Raw genomic sequence first — 15000 nt, 5'->3', positions numbered from 1 at the left:
ACACACACACACACACACACACACACACACACACAAACTCACAACACTGATATGATCAAGAGAACAACAAAAAAATCAAACAAAACAGTTTTAGATGAATAAAAGACTGAAGTCAGGAGCAGGATATGAGCTTCTCGAGCTGCTTACCTGAGTTCAGAGACACTGTGGAATCATCACAGGACTGAAAACACCTGATCTTGTGCTCATAATAAACAGGTTCCTGTTCCGGTTCCACCTGTATGACCCGAAACTGAGCGTCTCTGACTGTCTCACTCTCAGCACCATAAGACACACTGTCTCACTCTCAGCACCATAAGACACACTGTCTCACTCTCAGCACCATAAGACACACTGTCTCACTCTCAGCAGGATAATAATTTACTAAAACTTATTCACACTCACTAAAGTGAGAACAACACAAGCTCATATAAACCGTCTAACCTTTGGAGTTGTAATCAGACTCCGCCCACCAATGACGTCACTCTCTGTAATCTCTCACACACAACATGCACATTATTTTACATAAAAAGCAATTGTTCAGACGACCCAAGAGGCCGTGCGTTATTACGTTTTTTCCTTGTTATCTCAACATAATTTGTTTTGTTGTGATGATTTAATTTTCTCCTGATTTCCACATAAGAACATTCACTCACTCACTCACTCATTCACTCACTCACTCATTCACTCACTCACTCATTCACTCACTCACTCACTCACTCACTCACTCACTCACTCATTCACTCACTCACTCATTCACTCACTCATTCATCTTCTACCGCTTATCCGAACTTCTCGGGTCACGGGGAGCCTGTGCCTATCTCAGGCGTCATCGGGCATCGAGGCAGGATACACCCTGGACGGAGTGCCAACCCATCACAGGGCACACACACACTCTCATTCACTCACACACACACACACACACACACACACACACACTACGGACAATTTTCCAGAGATGCCAATCAACCTACCATGCATGTCTTTGGACCGGGGGAGGAAACCGGAGTACCTGGAGGAAACCCCCGAGGCACGGGGAGAACATTGCATAAGAACATGTTGTAGTAAATAAACCTGATGGATGTGTTATTACTTTGATCACAGTGATGACATCACAGACCATTACCTCATACTGTACACACTATTAAATGTTAAATGTCAGTGTATATTTCCTGAACAAACTTCCAGTGATTTGCTCTGTGTGTGTAAGAGCTGCACCGCTAAACTGCAGTGGGGGGCGGGGGAGGGGCAGGAAGTCTCATGGGGATTTTCCTCATGATCACACGTGTGTATGATCTCACATGATGAGTCTGTGAGGTGAGATCAGATGGAAAGAGCTGATTGGTCGATACATCAAACCTCATGAATATTCATCTTTATGTTGGAAAAAATAAAGACCTGCATTTAGTTTATTTAGTTTTTGTGACTGAAACAGATCGATATTTTATTTAGACTCCCAAAACCTTGATAAGTGAATCTCAGTGTTTAAGATAATACCCATAATGCATTGCAGTCACACAGGAAAGCAGACCAGCAGTAGGGGTGATGTTTGAATTCTGTTTATTTTTATCTTGTCTACACTACAGTAAGGATGGAGAAGGATGTAGGATCAGACTGAATAACACTTAGAGAGCAACGAGTCCACTCGATCGTCGCTCCTCACGTTCCTCTGCGGTTTGTCCGAGTGTGTCGAGTATCAAGGTCTCGCTATAGGCCTGCTCCTTATTCCTATGAGTTTTCTTTGACCTGAAAATGTCCCCAGAGCGATCGTTAGAGTTCTGACCGACCCTGAGAATGTTCAGGAGAGTTCTTCTCACTGACCGTCTGTACTCACCAGTTCTCCTCCACGTCCTCGATGGTGTCGGGCAGCGGCACGTTCAGAGTTTCAGGAAGCAGAAACGCAGTGACTCCTGAGATTACAGCTGCGCCTCCATACACTAAGCTGGGCAGAACAGGGAAAACCTCATCAAGGATAAGAACCACTGGAGCTGCCATGGAGCCGATACGAGCCATAGTGGAGGTAAAACCCATTCCAGTCTGCCTGCACACACACACACACACACACACACACACACACACACACACACACACACACACACACACACACACACAATCATATGGTGAAGTTGTATTAAATTTAAGGAGAGTCTCCAGTGTGAGCTCTGTGTCTCAGTCAGAGGTGAAGCTGTAAAGTTCTTCACATCTTCAGGACAGATGAGTTTACACTTCTGTGTGTTTCTCAGAAACACGCTGAGATTTATCTCTTATTAACTTGGAGAGAGAGAATAAAGAGAGAGAATAAAGAGAGACCGCTGAGGGGGCAAGTCATGGCCTAATGGTTAGAGAGTCTGATTCGTAATCCTAAGGTTGTGGGTTCGAGTCTCGGGCCGGCCACGACTGAGGTGCCCTTGAGCAAGGCATCGAACCCCCCAACTGCTCCCTGGGCGCCGCAGCATAAGTGGCTGCCCACTGCTCCAGGTGTGTGTTCACTGCTGTGTGTGTGTGTGTGTGTGTGTGTGTGTGTGTGTGTGTGTGTGTGTGTGTGTGTGTGTGTGTGTGTGTGTGTGTGTGTGTGTGTGTTCACTGCTGTGTGTGTGCACTTTGGATGGGTTAAATACAGAGAACGTATTCTGAGTGTGTGTCACTGCACTTACGTCACGTCACTTATAACTAACAGAACAGAAGTGTGTTGTAGGTAAATGGATAAAAGTGTGATGTGCTGTTCCTTAATACTAAATAAAGTCTGCGTAAGCAGAATAAAACACTTGTGCTGTAACAGCACCACCCTCAGTGTTGTAGTGTTTATTCAGCGAGTGTGTTGCTGGAGTCGGACCTGATGACCGTAGGATAAAGTTCTCCAGTGTACAGGTAGATACAGGAGAAGGATGCAGAGGTGAAGCCTTTCCCCAGCACAGCCAGGGTTGTTCTCAGGATCTGCAGGTCTGTGTGTGCAGAAGTTTACATTCTCTCTCTTTTCTTTTTATAAATGGATTTTTTTTGTGAATTTTTTTCTACATTAAAGTGATAAATAACATTTCTCCACCTGAACCTCACCTTTAGAGATGAAGATGTTGGTGAAGATGGCAAAGCCTGAGGCGAGCAGACATGTGCCCTGTGTTAGACGCCGACCCAGATAGTTCAACATGAAAAGAGCCAACAGTCTTGCGGGAAAATCCACCGCCCCGAATATTAACTGCATCAGGTAGATGTCAACGCCGAACTTCTGCAGGTCCATCGCCAGACCATAATATGCAAAACTGGTGGAGAACCTGGAGGACAGAACAGCAAGGTGATGGGGGTTTAAATCAACTTTTCCTTGTAAATTTTAGATTTTTTATTTCATATTGAAGTGTGAACTGAAATTTTAACTGCCTGCTCCTCATGTCATAATAATGTGTAAACAGGCTCCGCCCACTTTCTCTAGTTTACATTAGCAGTGTGTCATGTATAGATTTACCAGACAGCTACGAGGCACAAAGAGATCCTCCTAATGACGGGAGTGCGCAGAAGATCGTACACTGTGAACACTTTATTACTGGACTGCATCTCTTTCTTCATATGAGACTGCAGCACCTACACACACACACACACACACACACACACACACACACACACACACACACACACTGTACTCTGCAGGCCGTATGGAGTGTTTGTGAAGAGGACACAGGTCTGTAACTCACTCTGCTCCATCACAGAGATGTTAAAGTGAACATGAAGTGTTTATTGTGTTCAGACTGTGTAAATATCCTCCAGACCTCCAGTGTGATTTTCTCCACCATTTCCTGTTTGCCGTTGATCCTGGCCACACGGTGGAGCTGCTGCAGAGCTTCTTCTGAGCGACCGTTCACCACTAGCCATCTCGCGGACTCTGCGATCCACCTGAAGATCACATACACACAAACTGAACATCAGCTGAACTCCATCTGCAGCCACGGCACTGAACATACAATAAATGGGATTTGCCTTGAAGGAACATCTCACTGTCCTCACCAGCAATACAGGAAAACGATGAAGAAGGGCGAGCAGACGGCCACGTGCAGTTTCCTCCAGTCCTTCAGACTGTACGCTATTCCTGCTAGAAGCATCTGCCCAAAAATGAAGAACACGGAGGAGAGAAAAGACACCAGGGTGCGGGACCTTGTGGGGACCCATTCCATCCCTATACACACACACACACACACACAAACACACACACACAAACACACACAAACACACACACACAAACACACACACACAAACACAGAACAGTGCTGGAGAACCTGATAACTGTCTCTGTGGAACATCTTATATAACTGAGCAACATGAGGTACAGCTGGAAAAGCAAACATCTGACACCAGTCTCTGCTTTAGCTCATCTCACTGTGCAGATGATGATGAGGAGGAGGATTTTGATGAAGAGTGGGTGTTACTCACTGAGTGACATAGTGTTGAGGATGACCCCTGACACAGCCATGCCGGTGAGGAAGCGAAAGATGCAGTAGGCCAAGTACGACGGAGACAAAGCAGTGAATGTCCCCAAAACAGCCAGCTGAAAATATGACCAGGTGAGTATCACCTTCCTCCCAAACCTTCAGGGGAAGAGGAACTTGTGATGAACATGAGAAGAACATGAGAAGAACATGAGAAGAACATGCGAAGAACAGCAAGGAATTCATCTAAGACTTTATTCACCTGTCTGAAAGCCCTCCAAAAATAATGGCACCTGTGAGAACTCCACCCATGTAGATGGTCTGACTCATCTGTTTGAGTGGCCGGAGACTGCACACAAGATCCCACTGAGGAAAACACACACACACACACACACACACACACACACACACACACACACACACACGCACACACACACACACACACACACACACACACTGCTCCATTATGAACAACATCAGCTGCTGAATGTTAAACACTGTGTGAAAGCATCAGGATCACGGTGAAGTTTTGTTATTATAAAACTCAGTACATCTTGATGTTGTGTCTCGAAGGCATGACACTGTAAAGATCCACAACAACACAAAGTTCTTCACCATGACTACACAACAATGCTATGGGCACACAGGCCCTGGATGTGACCCTGGAACCTTTGATCCCAGGGCAGTTTTGTCCTCACAGACCTGAGTTGAGAAGTTGCAAAGTGAGGAACAAAAGTAAGATCTTCAGATTCATCTTCAACCTAAGCTCCTGCTCCACAACCTTGTTTCACATTTTATATTAAAAACAATATGGAAGCACACAAATTTTAAAGCATTACAAAATTATATGATTAAAAACACAACCTCGGAGCCTTGAAACCCTCACACTTATTTAAACCCTTTAGACAGCTCTCGTATCTCTCATCTCCACAATGAGACTGAACGTTTAGAGGGTTACAGAGAGTCTAATCAACCAGCTCACGCACCTCAGACACGATTGTGGAGATAAACTCCGTCCTCTTGTAGGTCCATCCATCCTTGCAGCTCTCTGTCTCAATTTCAGTCAAATTCAGACTTGCAGACTGACTGAGGTTTGTGCTGCTCAGATACCACTGGGGCTGAACAAACCTGCTGCATTCGGAAAGCTGAGACTGATCCTCAGGAATGAAGGTTCTCAAAAGCGAGAGCTCATCTTCCTCAGATGTGGAAATGTTCAGAGTGATCGTCATGTTGGAGATGGTGCAGTGATGCTTCGGGATTCCTGCTGTGAAGTTATTGAGTAAATTCTGACTGGCCATCAGAAGGCCTGGGACGGATAGCATCATGATGTAGATCAGCTGAAAGCGTCCAAGTCCACCAATTTCATCCAAAAGATCTGAAAACCCCATGCTGGCTTCTCTTTCTGTCCTGATCTGTGCGTCTGCCCCTTCTTAACTCGCAAAGGTTTGCACTCTGTGTTGTGACATTGCTGGAACACAAATAAACTACGACCCCTGCAATGATTAATTTTTGAGGTTAATGGTTGTCAAGAAGGCCGGTCATGTCTCGCTCCCTGGTGAGGAACATCTGCTGTTTATCTGGAATAAAATAAAATGAGGCTGCAGCTGGTTCAGTGTGAAAATACAAATAATGAACATGTTAGATGCACCAGGCGTGTGCTAAAGTGTGTGTACTGTGGACATTGCACTTTACAGTCTGTAATCTTGTTCAAATCTGACTCTTAAAGTCTCAAATCCATTACAGTGGAATTTCAGTAAAGCGCTTGTGCAGGACAGAAACGCAATGACACCATAATCCAGCCCTGAGGAATGCCATCGCCTTACACACTCTCACACTCTGCTTCACTAACAATGACCTGATTCACTAACAATGACCTGATTTGTGTCTACAGGAGAGGTGAAAAAATCAAACATTAAGAAAATAACTCATCTCGAATGTGTGTTGTTTTTATATATATATATATATAAACTGATTAACTCTGATACCAGGGGCAGTTCTAGGGTTTCATCTTTAGGGGTTTTATCCCTCAGTGAGAATTTAAAACAAGAAGAGTTTTATATTATATATTATATAACTACATAGTAAGCCAAAAGTTATGGTGTTATTAAATGGTAAAAGTGGACACCAAAATGTTATGCATGATGTAATGATGTCAGTCTTGAATCAGATCAGTTCATGTGTGTTTGTGTTCTCTACAAACAGTGTGTCCGATGGATGACGTCATTAATAAACTAATATTCACAAGACAAAGACCAAATCAATAAATGTTATTATTATTTAGTATTAAATGGATTGTTTGCATTAATATTTAGTTTGTGCTACAACTCAGGTAATAAGAATAGTGACATTTCACTGCTCTCTGACTGACTCTGAGCTTCTCCATTCCAATAAACTGATAAATAATTTTCTTTCCCATCGACGACATGTCCTGCATTTTAACGTCATTTTTATTTTTTATTTTTGAAAGTAATAATAAGTATATACTTATAGTTTTAGGGTGGCAGAGATCACAGACAGGGGGCGCTGGAGACCCTACAGGAGGTCTAGAACTGCCCCTGTTCTGACTAATCTAACTAATGATACTTTGCTCTCAGCTTCATGAAAGTTAAACACACACTTTACACCAGCTACTACACTTAAAGTCAATGTTACACCTGACCTTTATGTCTCAAACACACACACACACACACACACACACACACACACACACGCACACACACACACACACACACACACACACACACACACACACACACACACACTTGAAGCACTTTATAACAAGATAAGATAAAAACAGGGGAAGCAACAACAAATGCAATAATAATAATAATAATAATAATAATAATAATAATAATACATGTTAAATAAAGGAAAAGAAATAACACTAATATTAAAAAAGAAAAAAGGAAAAGAATAATGTGTTTATGTATTATTAGTATATAACAGATAGGAAAAGTGAAACTTTCAGAGAATTACGAGATAAATTTCTAAGCTTTGTTTTTTTTTTTTTACTATGAATTGCAAACATCTGACACACAAATAAACCAAAACCTCAACAGTGAAATAAGTAACTAAGGCGGAGAAACATCTTTATATAATTTTACATTTATTCTATCAAAGAAAAGGGAAAAAAAGGAACTGTTTTATTATTATTATTATTATTATTATTATTATTATTATTATTATTATTATTATTATTATTAAAATCTTTAAATTCTACGTGTTTGAGCAGAACAACACACTAACAACTTTTTTACAGTGCAATAAAATAAAAATAAAAAACTCGAATTAAAGATTTAAAATCACAAGCATTTACTTTATAAACATATTAAAGCTTTAGACAAAGTTAAGATTCTAACATCGCGCTTTCTTTCTAATAATATTTACTGTAGAACTTATACATCATTAAAGTGTGTGATTTCCGGTAACGCGCGCGTGCGCCGCCGGACAGGTAAAACCGGACACACACCTGTACCTGAAACCCGGAAGTGACTGTGACTCTCTTCTGAGGTAAATGTTCCATAATGATTCGCTCTCGTTGAACTAAATGCAATAGTGTTTCTTACTTAATGCAGGTTTATTAAACGGATAATCTACAGGAGCTGTTTATCATTTCTTCACATTTGTATTGTTTCCTTTTCAGAATGAAGCAGATGTTCCTCTTTGTGTTCCTGGTGTGTTTCCATGTAGGTGACAGTGTGAAGGAGCTTCATGATCTGCCCTCTGCAGGGGTCATCACTGTAAAGGAGGGCGAAAGTGTAGTGATGAAGTGCAATATGAGTGAACATGACAACATCCAGTGGTTGGACTCTAAGGGCCGTGTCATAAACTCAGGTGTGTTGTTCAGCCTTGCAGTGTAAGCGAACTTCTTAAATGATTCACAAAACTAGAACTTTAGTTTAATGTTTAAAAAAAACCTCAAACTTGTTTCTTGTAAAGTGAAGAAGCCTGGTGTTAAAGTACACTGGCAGTGGAACACTTTGTTATGTAGAATAAACCTGAGACAGATGCTGAGATTTCACCTTGTCTGTGAGGATGGTGTGTGTGTTCGGTGTGTGTGTGCGGTGTGTGTGTTCAGTGTGTGTGTACGGTGTGTGTGTGTGTGTGTACGGTGTGTGTGTACGGTGTGTGTGTTCGGTGTGTGTGTGCGGTGTGTGTGTGCGGTGTGTGTGTTCAGTGTGTGTGTACGGTGTGTGTGTGTACGGTGTGTGTGTGTGTACGGTGTGTGTGTACGGTGTGTGTGTACGGTGTGTGTGTTCGGTGTGTGTGTACGGTGTGTGTGTGTACGGTGTGTGTGTGTACGGTGTGTGTGTTCAGTGTGTGTGTTCAGTGAGTGTGTACGGTGTGTGTGTGTACGGTGTGTGTGTGTACGGTGTGTGTGTTCTGTGTGTGTGTTCTGTGTGTGTGTTCTGTGTGTGTGTTCGGTGTGTGTGTGTGTGTGTGTGTGTTCGGTGTGTGTGTGGTGTGTGTTCGGTGTGTGTGTGTGTTCGGTGTGTGTGTGTGTTCGGTGTGTGTGTGTTCGGTGTGTGTGTGTGTGTGTGTGTGTGTTCGGTGTGTGTGTGGTGTGTGTTCGGTGTGTGTGTGTGTTCGGTGTGTGTGTGTGTTCGGTGTGTGTGTGTTCGGTGTGTGTGTGTTCGGTGTGTGTGTGTTTGGTGTGTGTGTTCGGTGTGTGTGTGTTCGGTGTGTGTTGTGTTCGGTGTGTGTTGTGTTCGGTGTGTGTTCGGTGTGTGTTGTGTTCAGTGTGTTGTGTTCAGTGTGTGTTGTGTTCGGTGTGTGTTGTGTTCGGTGTGTGTTGTGTTCGGTGTGTGTTGTGTTCGGTGTGTGTTGTGTTCGGTGTGTGTTGTGTTCTGTGTTGTGTTTGGTGTGTGTTGTGTGTGTTGTGTTCAGTGTGTGTTCGGTGTGTGTTCGGTGTGTGTTGTGTTGTGTGTGTTGTGTTGTGTGTGTTGTGTTGTGTGTGTTGTGTTCTGTGTGTGTGTTCGGTGTGTGTGTGTTCGGTGTGTGTTGTGTTCGGTGTGTGTTGTGTTCAGTGTGTTGTGTTCAGTGTGTGTTGTGTTCGGTGTGTGTTGTGTTCGGTGTGTGTTGTGTTCGGTGTGTGTTGTGTTCGGTGTGTGTTGTGTTCGGTGTGTGTTGTGTTCGGTGTGTGTTGTGTTCGGTGTGTGTTGTGTTCGGTGTGTGTTGTGTTCTGTGTTGTGTTTGGTGTGTGTTGTGTGTGTTGTGTTCAGTGTGTGTTCGGTGTGTGTTCGGTGTGTGTTGTGTTGTGTGTGTTGTGTTGTGTGTGTTGTGTTCTGTGTGTGTGTTCGGTGTGTGTGTGTTCGGTGTGTGTTGTGTTCGGTGTGTGTGTTCTGTGTGTGTGTTCGGTGTGTGGTGTGTTTGGTGTGTGTTGTGTTCTGTGTGTGTGTTGTGTTCGGTGTGTGTTCGGTGTGTGTTGGGTTCTGTGTGTGTTCGGTGTGTGTTGTGTTCTGTGTGTTGTGTTCGGTGTGTGTTCGGTGTAGATGTTTTGTTATATAAACTCTGATGTTTTGCTGTGTGCAGGAGGGAACCGGGTCACAGTGGATAAAGACACGCTGAACATCACCAGTGTTTCCTTTGAGGATCGTGGACGGTACACGTGTTTCTCACTGAGCTTAGAGAGCATCTCCAACTACACAGTGACGCTCAGAGTGAGCTACACATACAGTGGATTGGGGCTTTATTACATCATCGTGTGCTTCATTGCCTTCACCATCACCATCATCCTCAACATGACTCGTCTGTGCATGGTCAACACACACCTGCGCAAAACTGAGCGTGCCATCAACGATTTCTTTCGCACTGATGGAGCTGAGAAACTGCAAAAAGCTCTGGAAATCGCCAAACGTATCCCTATCGTTACATCCAATAAAACCCTGGAACTCGCAAAAGTCACACAGTTTAAAACTCTGGAATTGGCAAAGCAAATGGAGGAGCTGGCGAGGAGCGTGCCTCTGCCTCCACGCATCCTGACTTGTACCACAGCCGTGGATGAAGCTGAATGTGGAGGTCAAGCATCTATTGAGCATCAGGACGAGGAACACAGTGAACACGATGCCCTGAACAGAGAGAAGAACACAAAAAAGAGAGAGTGTGAAGTTTGTGTGCTGTGAAATGAATTCAGTTATAAACAAACCCAGTTCACTTGGATGAAAGTATAAACTAGCAGGTGATCTGTGAGCCTCCTGCAGTAAGAGACCGTCTTTAAATGAACTCCTTCTGAATAGTTCATTATATTTTCATTTTCTGTTTTTTTTTTTTTTTTTTTTACTATTTCACTTTACTGTCTATAAATTCAATTTGGGATGTTACTCAGCTTGATAGTGTGTGTGTGTGTGTGTGTGTGTGTGTGTGTGTGTGTGTGTGTGTGTGTGTGTGTGTGTTTGGGGGGGGGGGGGCTCACACACACACTACACACTACACAGGTTCACACACTACACACAGTTTAGAGATGACATGGGGAGGAAACACCTGAACCAGGGGGAGAACATGCAAGGACTTCAGCTCCAGAGAGGAAGGACAAACACTAATCTGTAAGGCAGTAAAAGCACAAAGGTTTGTTAAAGCATGGTTATAATGACTGGGGTGTGTGCAGCGGTGATCAGGTGGTGATCAGGTGGTGATCAGGTGGTCTTTGCTCAGAAAGGGTCAGCTTTTATTCTCATCACTATTTTAATATCATCCAAAATGTAAAGATGTAGATTACACTGACTAATAAATCATTTATAATCTGGACTATAAATGATTAATGAAGTACTGCGGTGTGAGGGAGTGGTATAACATCCCACACACACACACACAAAACTATATATTTATACAGGGCTGTGAAGGGTTACTTATGGGAATTTATGGAAATTTAAAGGAATTTATGGGAATTATTTGGAAATATAGGGAAATGTATATAAATTATATCATATACAAACAAAAAGCAGACAGGCATGTAAGGTAATACAAGTGTTAAAAATGACGTCTTGACTGATTTAATTGTAAGTATAACTTTGATTCTTTCATTGAGTAACACAAAAGCATAATAAACATTATTATGCTTGTAATAAACATCATAAACTTAATAATAGTAATAAACATATTTCCCTATGATTGCTGTAAAATGAAAGCATCCCCCACACTTTGCCCTTCTAAAGAGTCCCAATCAAAATGTAAAATGAAGCGTTTATTAGGTCTCAAGTTTATTAGGTCTCTGTTTCTGTGGTAGTCAAGGCCTGGAAAATGGAGCTGAATCCCCCTTAAGTGATATATGGGGGATTTATTTTATGTCAGGGGGATGTGAGTGTGTGTGTGTGTGTGGGGGGGGGTCAAATGATCTGTGCATGTGGTAAGACTCCTAATTTACTGCTTATTAAGAGTTAGTAAGGTAGTTATTACGTTTAGGTATTGGGTACAATTAAGAATGTAGAATTATGTAATGCAGAATAAGGCATTAATATGTGCTTAATAAGCACTAATAAATAGCCAATATTCTATTAATATTCATGCTAATAAGCAGCTAGTTAAATGTCCCTAAAATAAAGTGTTACTGTGCATGTTATGGAAGAATGTAAGTACCTGCAGGGGGTTTGGCCTCAATGGCCTTCCAGTAAGCAGTGTGCTGTGTGTAAGTGACTGAGGAACTCAGGGTACAAATAAAATTGCATTAAATCTTGTTGTTTTAAACAAAATTATGCTGAAAGATTTTTTAAACTACATTTAAGTTCCTTGTTATACACCTGCTCAGAACAAGTAGTCTAGGGCCAGTGGTTCTCAAACTGGGGGCCCTGAGATGGTGCCAGGAAACATCTGAGTAATAGAGGCCCCTGGTTCCTTTTTTCAATGGTGACTGGATTGAACAAATTTGGGAGGCTATCAAACATCATAGTCTTGGTTTTAGTGCTTCTCCATTGTAATGCTGATGCCCAGAGGGTATTTTCGATGGCCGGTTTGAACATTGGATGGGACATTGTCCTCAATCATGTCTCTGGACGGGACATTGTCCTCAATCATGTCTCTGGACGGGACATTGTCCTCAATCATGTCCCTAAACATGTCTGGGCTTGTGCTGAACTGTTTTATATGGGAGCAACATTAAACATGATAAAGGGGAACAAAAAGGTAACAAACACTTACAATAAACACCACCACTTTGTATTTGGTTAAATTGTGTTTAGTGATCCAAGCACACCGGGGGGTGGGGGGGTGGGTGGAGATGTCATTCTTGCTCTTCACAACTTCAGCTGAGTTTTATATCTAATGAGTTTTATATCTAATGAGTTTTATATCTAATGAGTTTTATATCTAATGAGTTTTATATCTATAACTTGAGAGCCCTGTTTTTATATAATGACAGAACTTTACAACTTTATGAGCTGTACCATTTTCTGGGTGTCAGAACTCATTTCACCCTTTTTATTCTCGCGTGTACACGTGACAATATTATAACCACCACCTCCACTTTGTAGTGTTATAACGTGTTTAATCTGCGTGGTGTTTGATCGCCGTGTTGGTTTGCTGCAGTGAGACCGGATCCCCCCGCGGCGCAGTCTGATGGTTCGCTCCTTTGAGGCGGAAGTAGAGAGAGAGAGAGAGAGAGAGAGATGAAATTGTGTGTTTATCCGCTGTATAGTGTTTATGAGTGAGTGTTTGTGTGTGTTCGCCGTGTCAGCGGGTCAGTATGAGGCGGAGAGAGAAGCGGTTGTTGCAGGTTGTGGTGTTGATCATCGCCGCGCTGCTTTTCTTCCACAGCGGCGCTCTGAGGAACTCAAACACCGGAAACACGGAGCTCTCACACACACAGGTAAAACTCTCTCTCTCACACACACACACACACACACACACACACACACACACACACACACAGGTAAAACTCTCTCTCTCTCACACACACACACACACACACACACACACACACACACACACACAGGTAAAACTCTCTCACACACACACACACACACACACACAGGTAAAACTCTCTCTCTCACACACTCACACACACACACACACACACACACAGGTAAAACTCTCACACACACACACACACACACACACACACACACACACAGGTAAAACTCTCTCTCACACACTCACACACACACACACACACACACACACACACACACAGGTAAAACTCTCACACACACACACACACAGGTAAAACTCTCTCTCTCACACACACACACACACACAGACAGGTAAAACTCTCTCTCTCTCACACACACACACACACACACACACACACAGACAGGTAAAACTCTCTCTCACACACACACACACACACACACACACACACACACACACACACACACACAGACAGGTAAAACTCTCACACACACACACACACACACACACAGGTAAAACTCTCTCTCTCTCACACACACACACACACACACAGGTAAAACTCTCACACACAGCTCTCACACACAGGTAAAACTCTGTCTCTCACACACACACACACACTCTCACACACAGGTAAAACTCTCACACAGAACTCTCACACACACAGGTCAGAACCCTCACACACACTCACACACACACCCATGTCAGAACTCTCACACCAAGCACACTCACACACTCAGTTATACAACAGAAGACCATGTTGCAGTGTGTAAAGTGTTCAGAAGTGTTTCAGTTGTGTTTTTGTTTATAAACTTTGTTTTGGTCCATGATGTGTGTTTGTATCACATACATGTATTGATGTGTGTGTGTGTGTGTGTGTGTGTGTGTGTGTGTGTGTGTAGGAATTGCTCCAGAGGGAGACGCTTGGTGACAGTCAGAGGAGGAAAGACTGGCATGACAATGAGGCCATAAAGAGAGATGCAGCAAGAACAGGTCAATACACACACAGACATGCGCGCACACGCACACAGACATATATACACACACAGACATATATACACACACAGACATATATACACACACAGACATATATACACACACAGACATATATACACACACAGACATATACACACGCACACAGACATATACACACGCACACAGACATATATACGCACACAGACATATATACACACACAGACATATACACACACACAGACATATATACACACACAGACATACACACGCACACAGACATATACACACGCACACAGACACACACAGACATATATACACACACAGACATATATACACACAGACGTATATACACACACACACACAGACATATACACACACACACACAGACATATACACACACACACACAGACATATACACAGACACACACAGCTTTTTTTATTTTCTTGTTTAAGTGCTTTTTCCTGTGAAGTGTCCCAAAGTTAATTTCTGTGACTGTAGACCATCTTTATGCTCACACACACACTCAGTAATGCTGAACTTTATCCTGATCTCTGAGCTGCTCTTCATGTGACTGTTTAAGTGTTTAGTGTGTGTGTGTGTGTGTGTGTGTGTGTGTGTGTGTGTGTGTGTGTGTGTGTGTGTGTGTGTGTGATGTGTTTAAAGGAAATGGAGAGCAGGGCAAACCGTTCCCACTAACCGATGCTGACCGAGTGGATCAGGCTTACAGAGACAACGGCTTCAACATTTACGTCAGCGACAGAATCTCACTCAACAGATCAC

General features: G+C 42.9%; 4 protein-coding genes across 8 annotated transcripts in view; 2 read left to right on the top strand and 2 right to left on the bottom strand.

The window, feature by feature from the left end:
* The window catches only part of LOC113657218 (arf-GAP with Rho-GAP domain, ANK repeat and PH domain-containing protein 1), a 13142-nt gene extending 12476 nt beyond the window's left edge, over positions 1 to 666 (bottom strand). For 3 of the 4 annotated variants that reach the window (XM_027168851.2, XM_047805708.1, XM_027168852.2), the window contains exon 1: positions 148 to 665. The gene's annotated coding sequence lies outside the window, so the exon portion shown is untranslated. Of the gene's footprint in view, positions 1 to 147 lie in introns of all 4 variants that reach the window. The other variant, XM_047805709.1, reaches the window with a different exon arrangement.
* An 874-nt stretch (positions 667 to 1540) lies between these two features.
* On the bottom strand, positions 1541 to 5899 carry oatx (organic anion transporter X). The gene is made up of 10 exons (XM_027168864.2): positions 5396 to 5899; positions 4672 to 4775; positions 4414 to 4568; positions 3991 to 4159; positions 3756 to 3879; positions 3455 to 3570; positions 3052 to 3266; positions 2831 to 2939; positions 1832 to 2038; positions 1541 to 1743 (listed from the first exon to the last, which is right to left on the bottom strand). Exons 1-10 carry the CDS (start codon positions 5795 to 5797, stop codon positions 1623 to 1625), a joined length of 1722 nt encoding a protein of 573 aa, XP_027024665.1. The 5' UTR covers positions 5798 to 5899; the 3' UTR covers positions 1541 to 1622.
* Positions 5900 to 7807: 1908 nt separating this feature from the next.
* Positions 7808 to 11153, top strand: LOC113657231 (microfibril-associated glycoprotein 3-like). Of its 2 annotated transcripts, none has more exons than XM_027168865.2 (3): positions 7808 to 7919; positions 8053 to 8243; positions 9942 to 11153. In XM_027168865.2, exons 2-3 carry the CDS (start codon positions 8054 to 8056, stop codon positions 10529 to 10531), a joined length of 780 nt encoding a protein of 259 aa, XP_027024666.1. In that variant the 5' UTR covers positions 7808 to 7919; position 8053; the 3' UTR covers positions 10532 to 11153. The 2 variants fall into 2 exon arrangements, with proteins under 2 accessions (XP_027024666.1, XP_027024668.1); XM_027168867.2 differs by having other exon boundaries at positions 7816 to 7919; positions 8100 to 8243.
* A 1797-nt stretch (positions 11154 to 12950) lies between these two features.
* The window catches only part of galnt10 (UDP-N-acetyl-alpha-D-galactosamine:polypeptide N-acetylgalactosaminyltransferase 10 (GalNAc-T10)), a 9542-nt gene continuing 7492 nt past the window's right edge, over positions 12951 to 15000 (top strand). Inside the window, exons 1-3 of the mRNA XM_027168863.2 lie at positions 12951 to 13206; positions 14147 to 14237; positions 14884 to 15000. The exon at positions 14884 to 15000 is cut by the window's right edge and continues 22 nt beyond it. Of these exons, the coding sequence (XP_027024664.1) occupies positions 13084 to 13206; positions 14147 to 14237; positions 14884 to 15000 (331 nt within the window). The 5' untranslated portion in view covers positions 12951 to 13083. The remainder of the gene's footprint in view (positions 13207 to 14146; positions 14238 to 14883) is intronic.

This window comes from Tachysurus fulvidraco, chromosome 21, assembly GCF_022655615.1.
Source record: "Tachysurus fulvidraco isolate hzauxx_2018 chromosome 21, HZAU_PFXX_2.0, whole genome shotgun sequence".
NCBI lineage: Eukaryota > Metazoa > Chordata > Actinopteri > Siluriformes > Bagridae > Tachysurus > Tachysurus fulvidraco.
The sequence above is the reverse complement of the archived record's forward strand: the minus strand, read 5'-3'. Positions and strand labels throughout refer to the sequence as shown.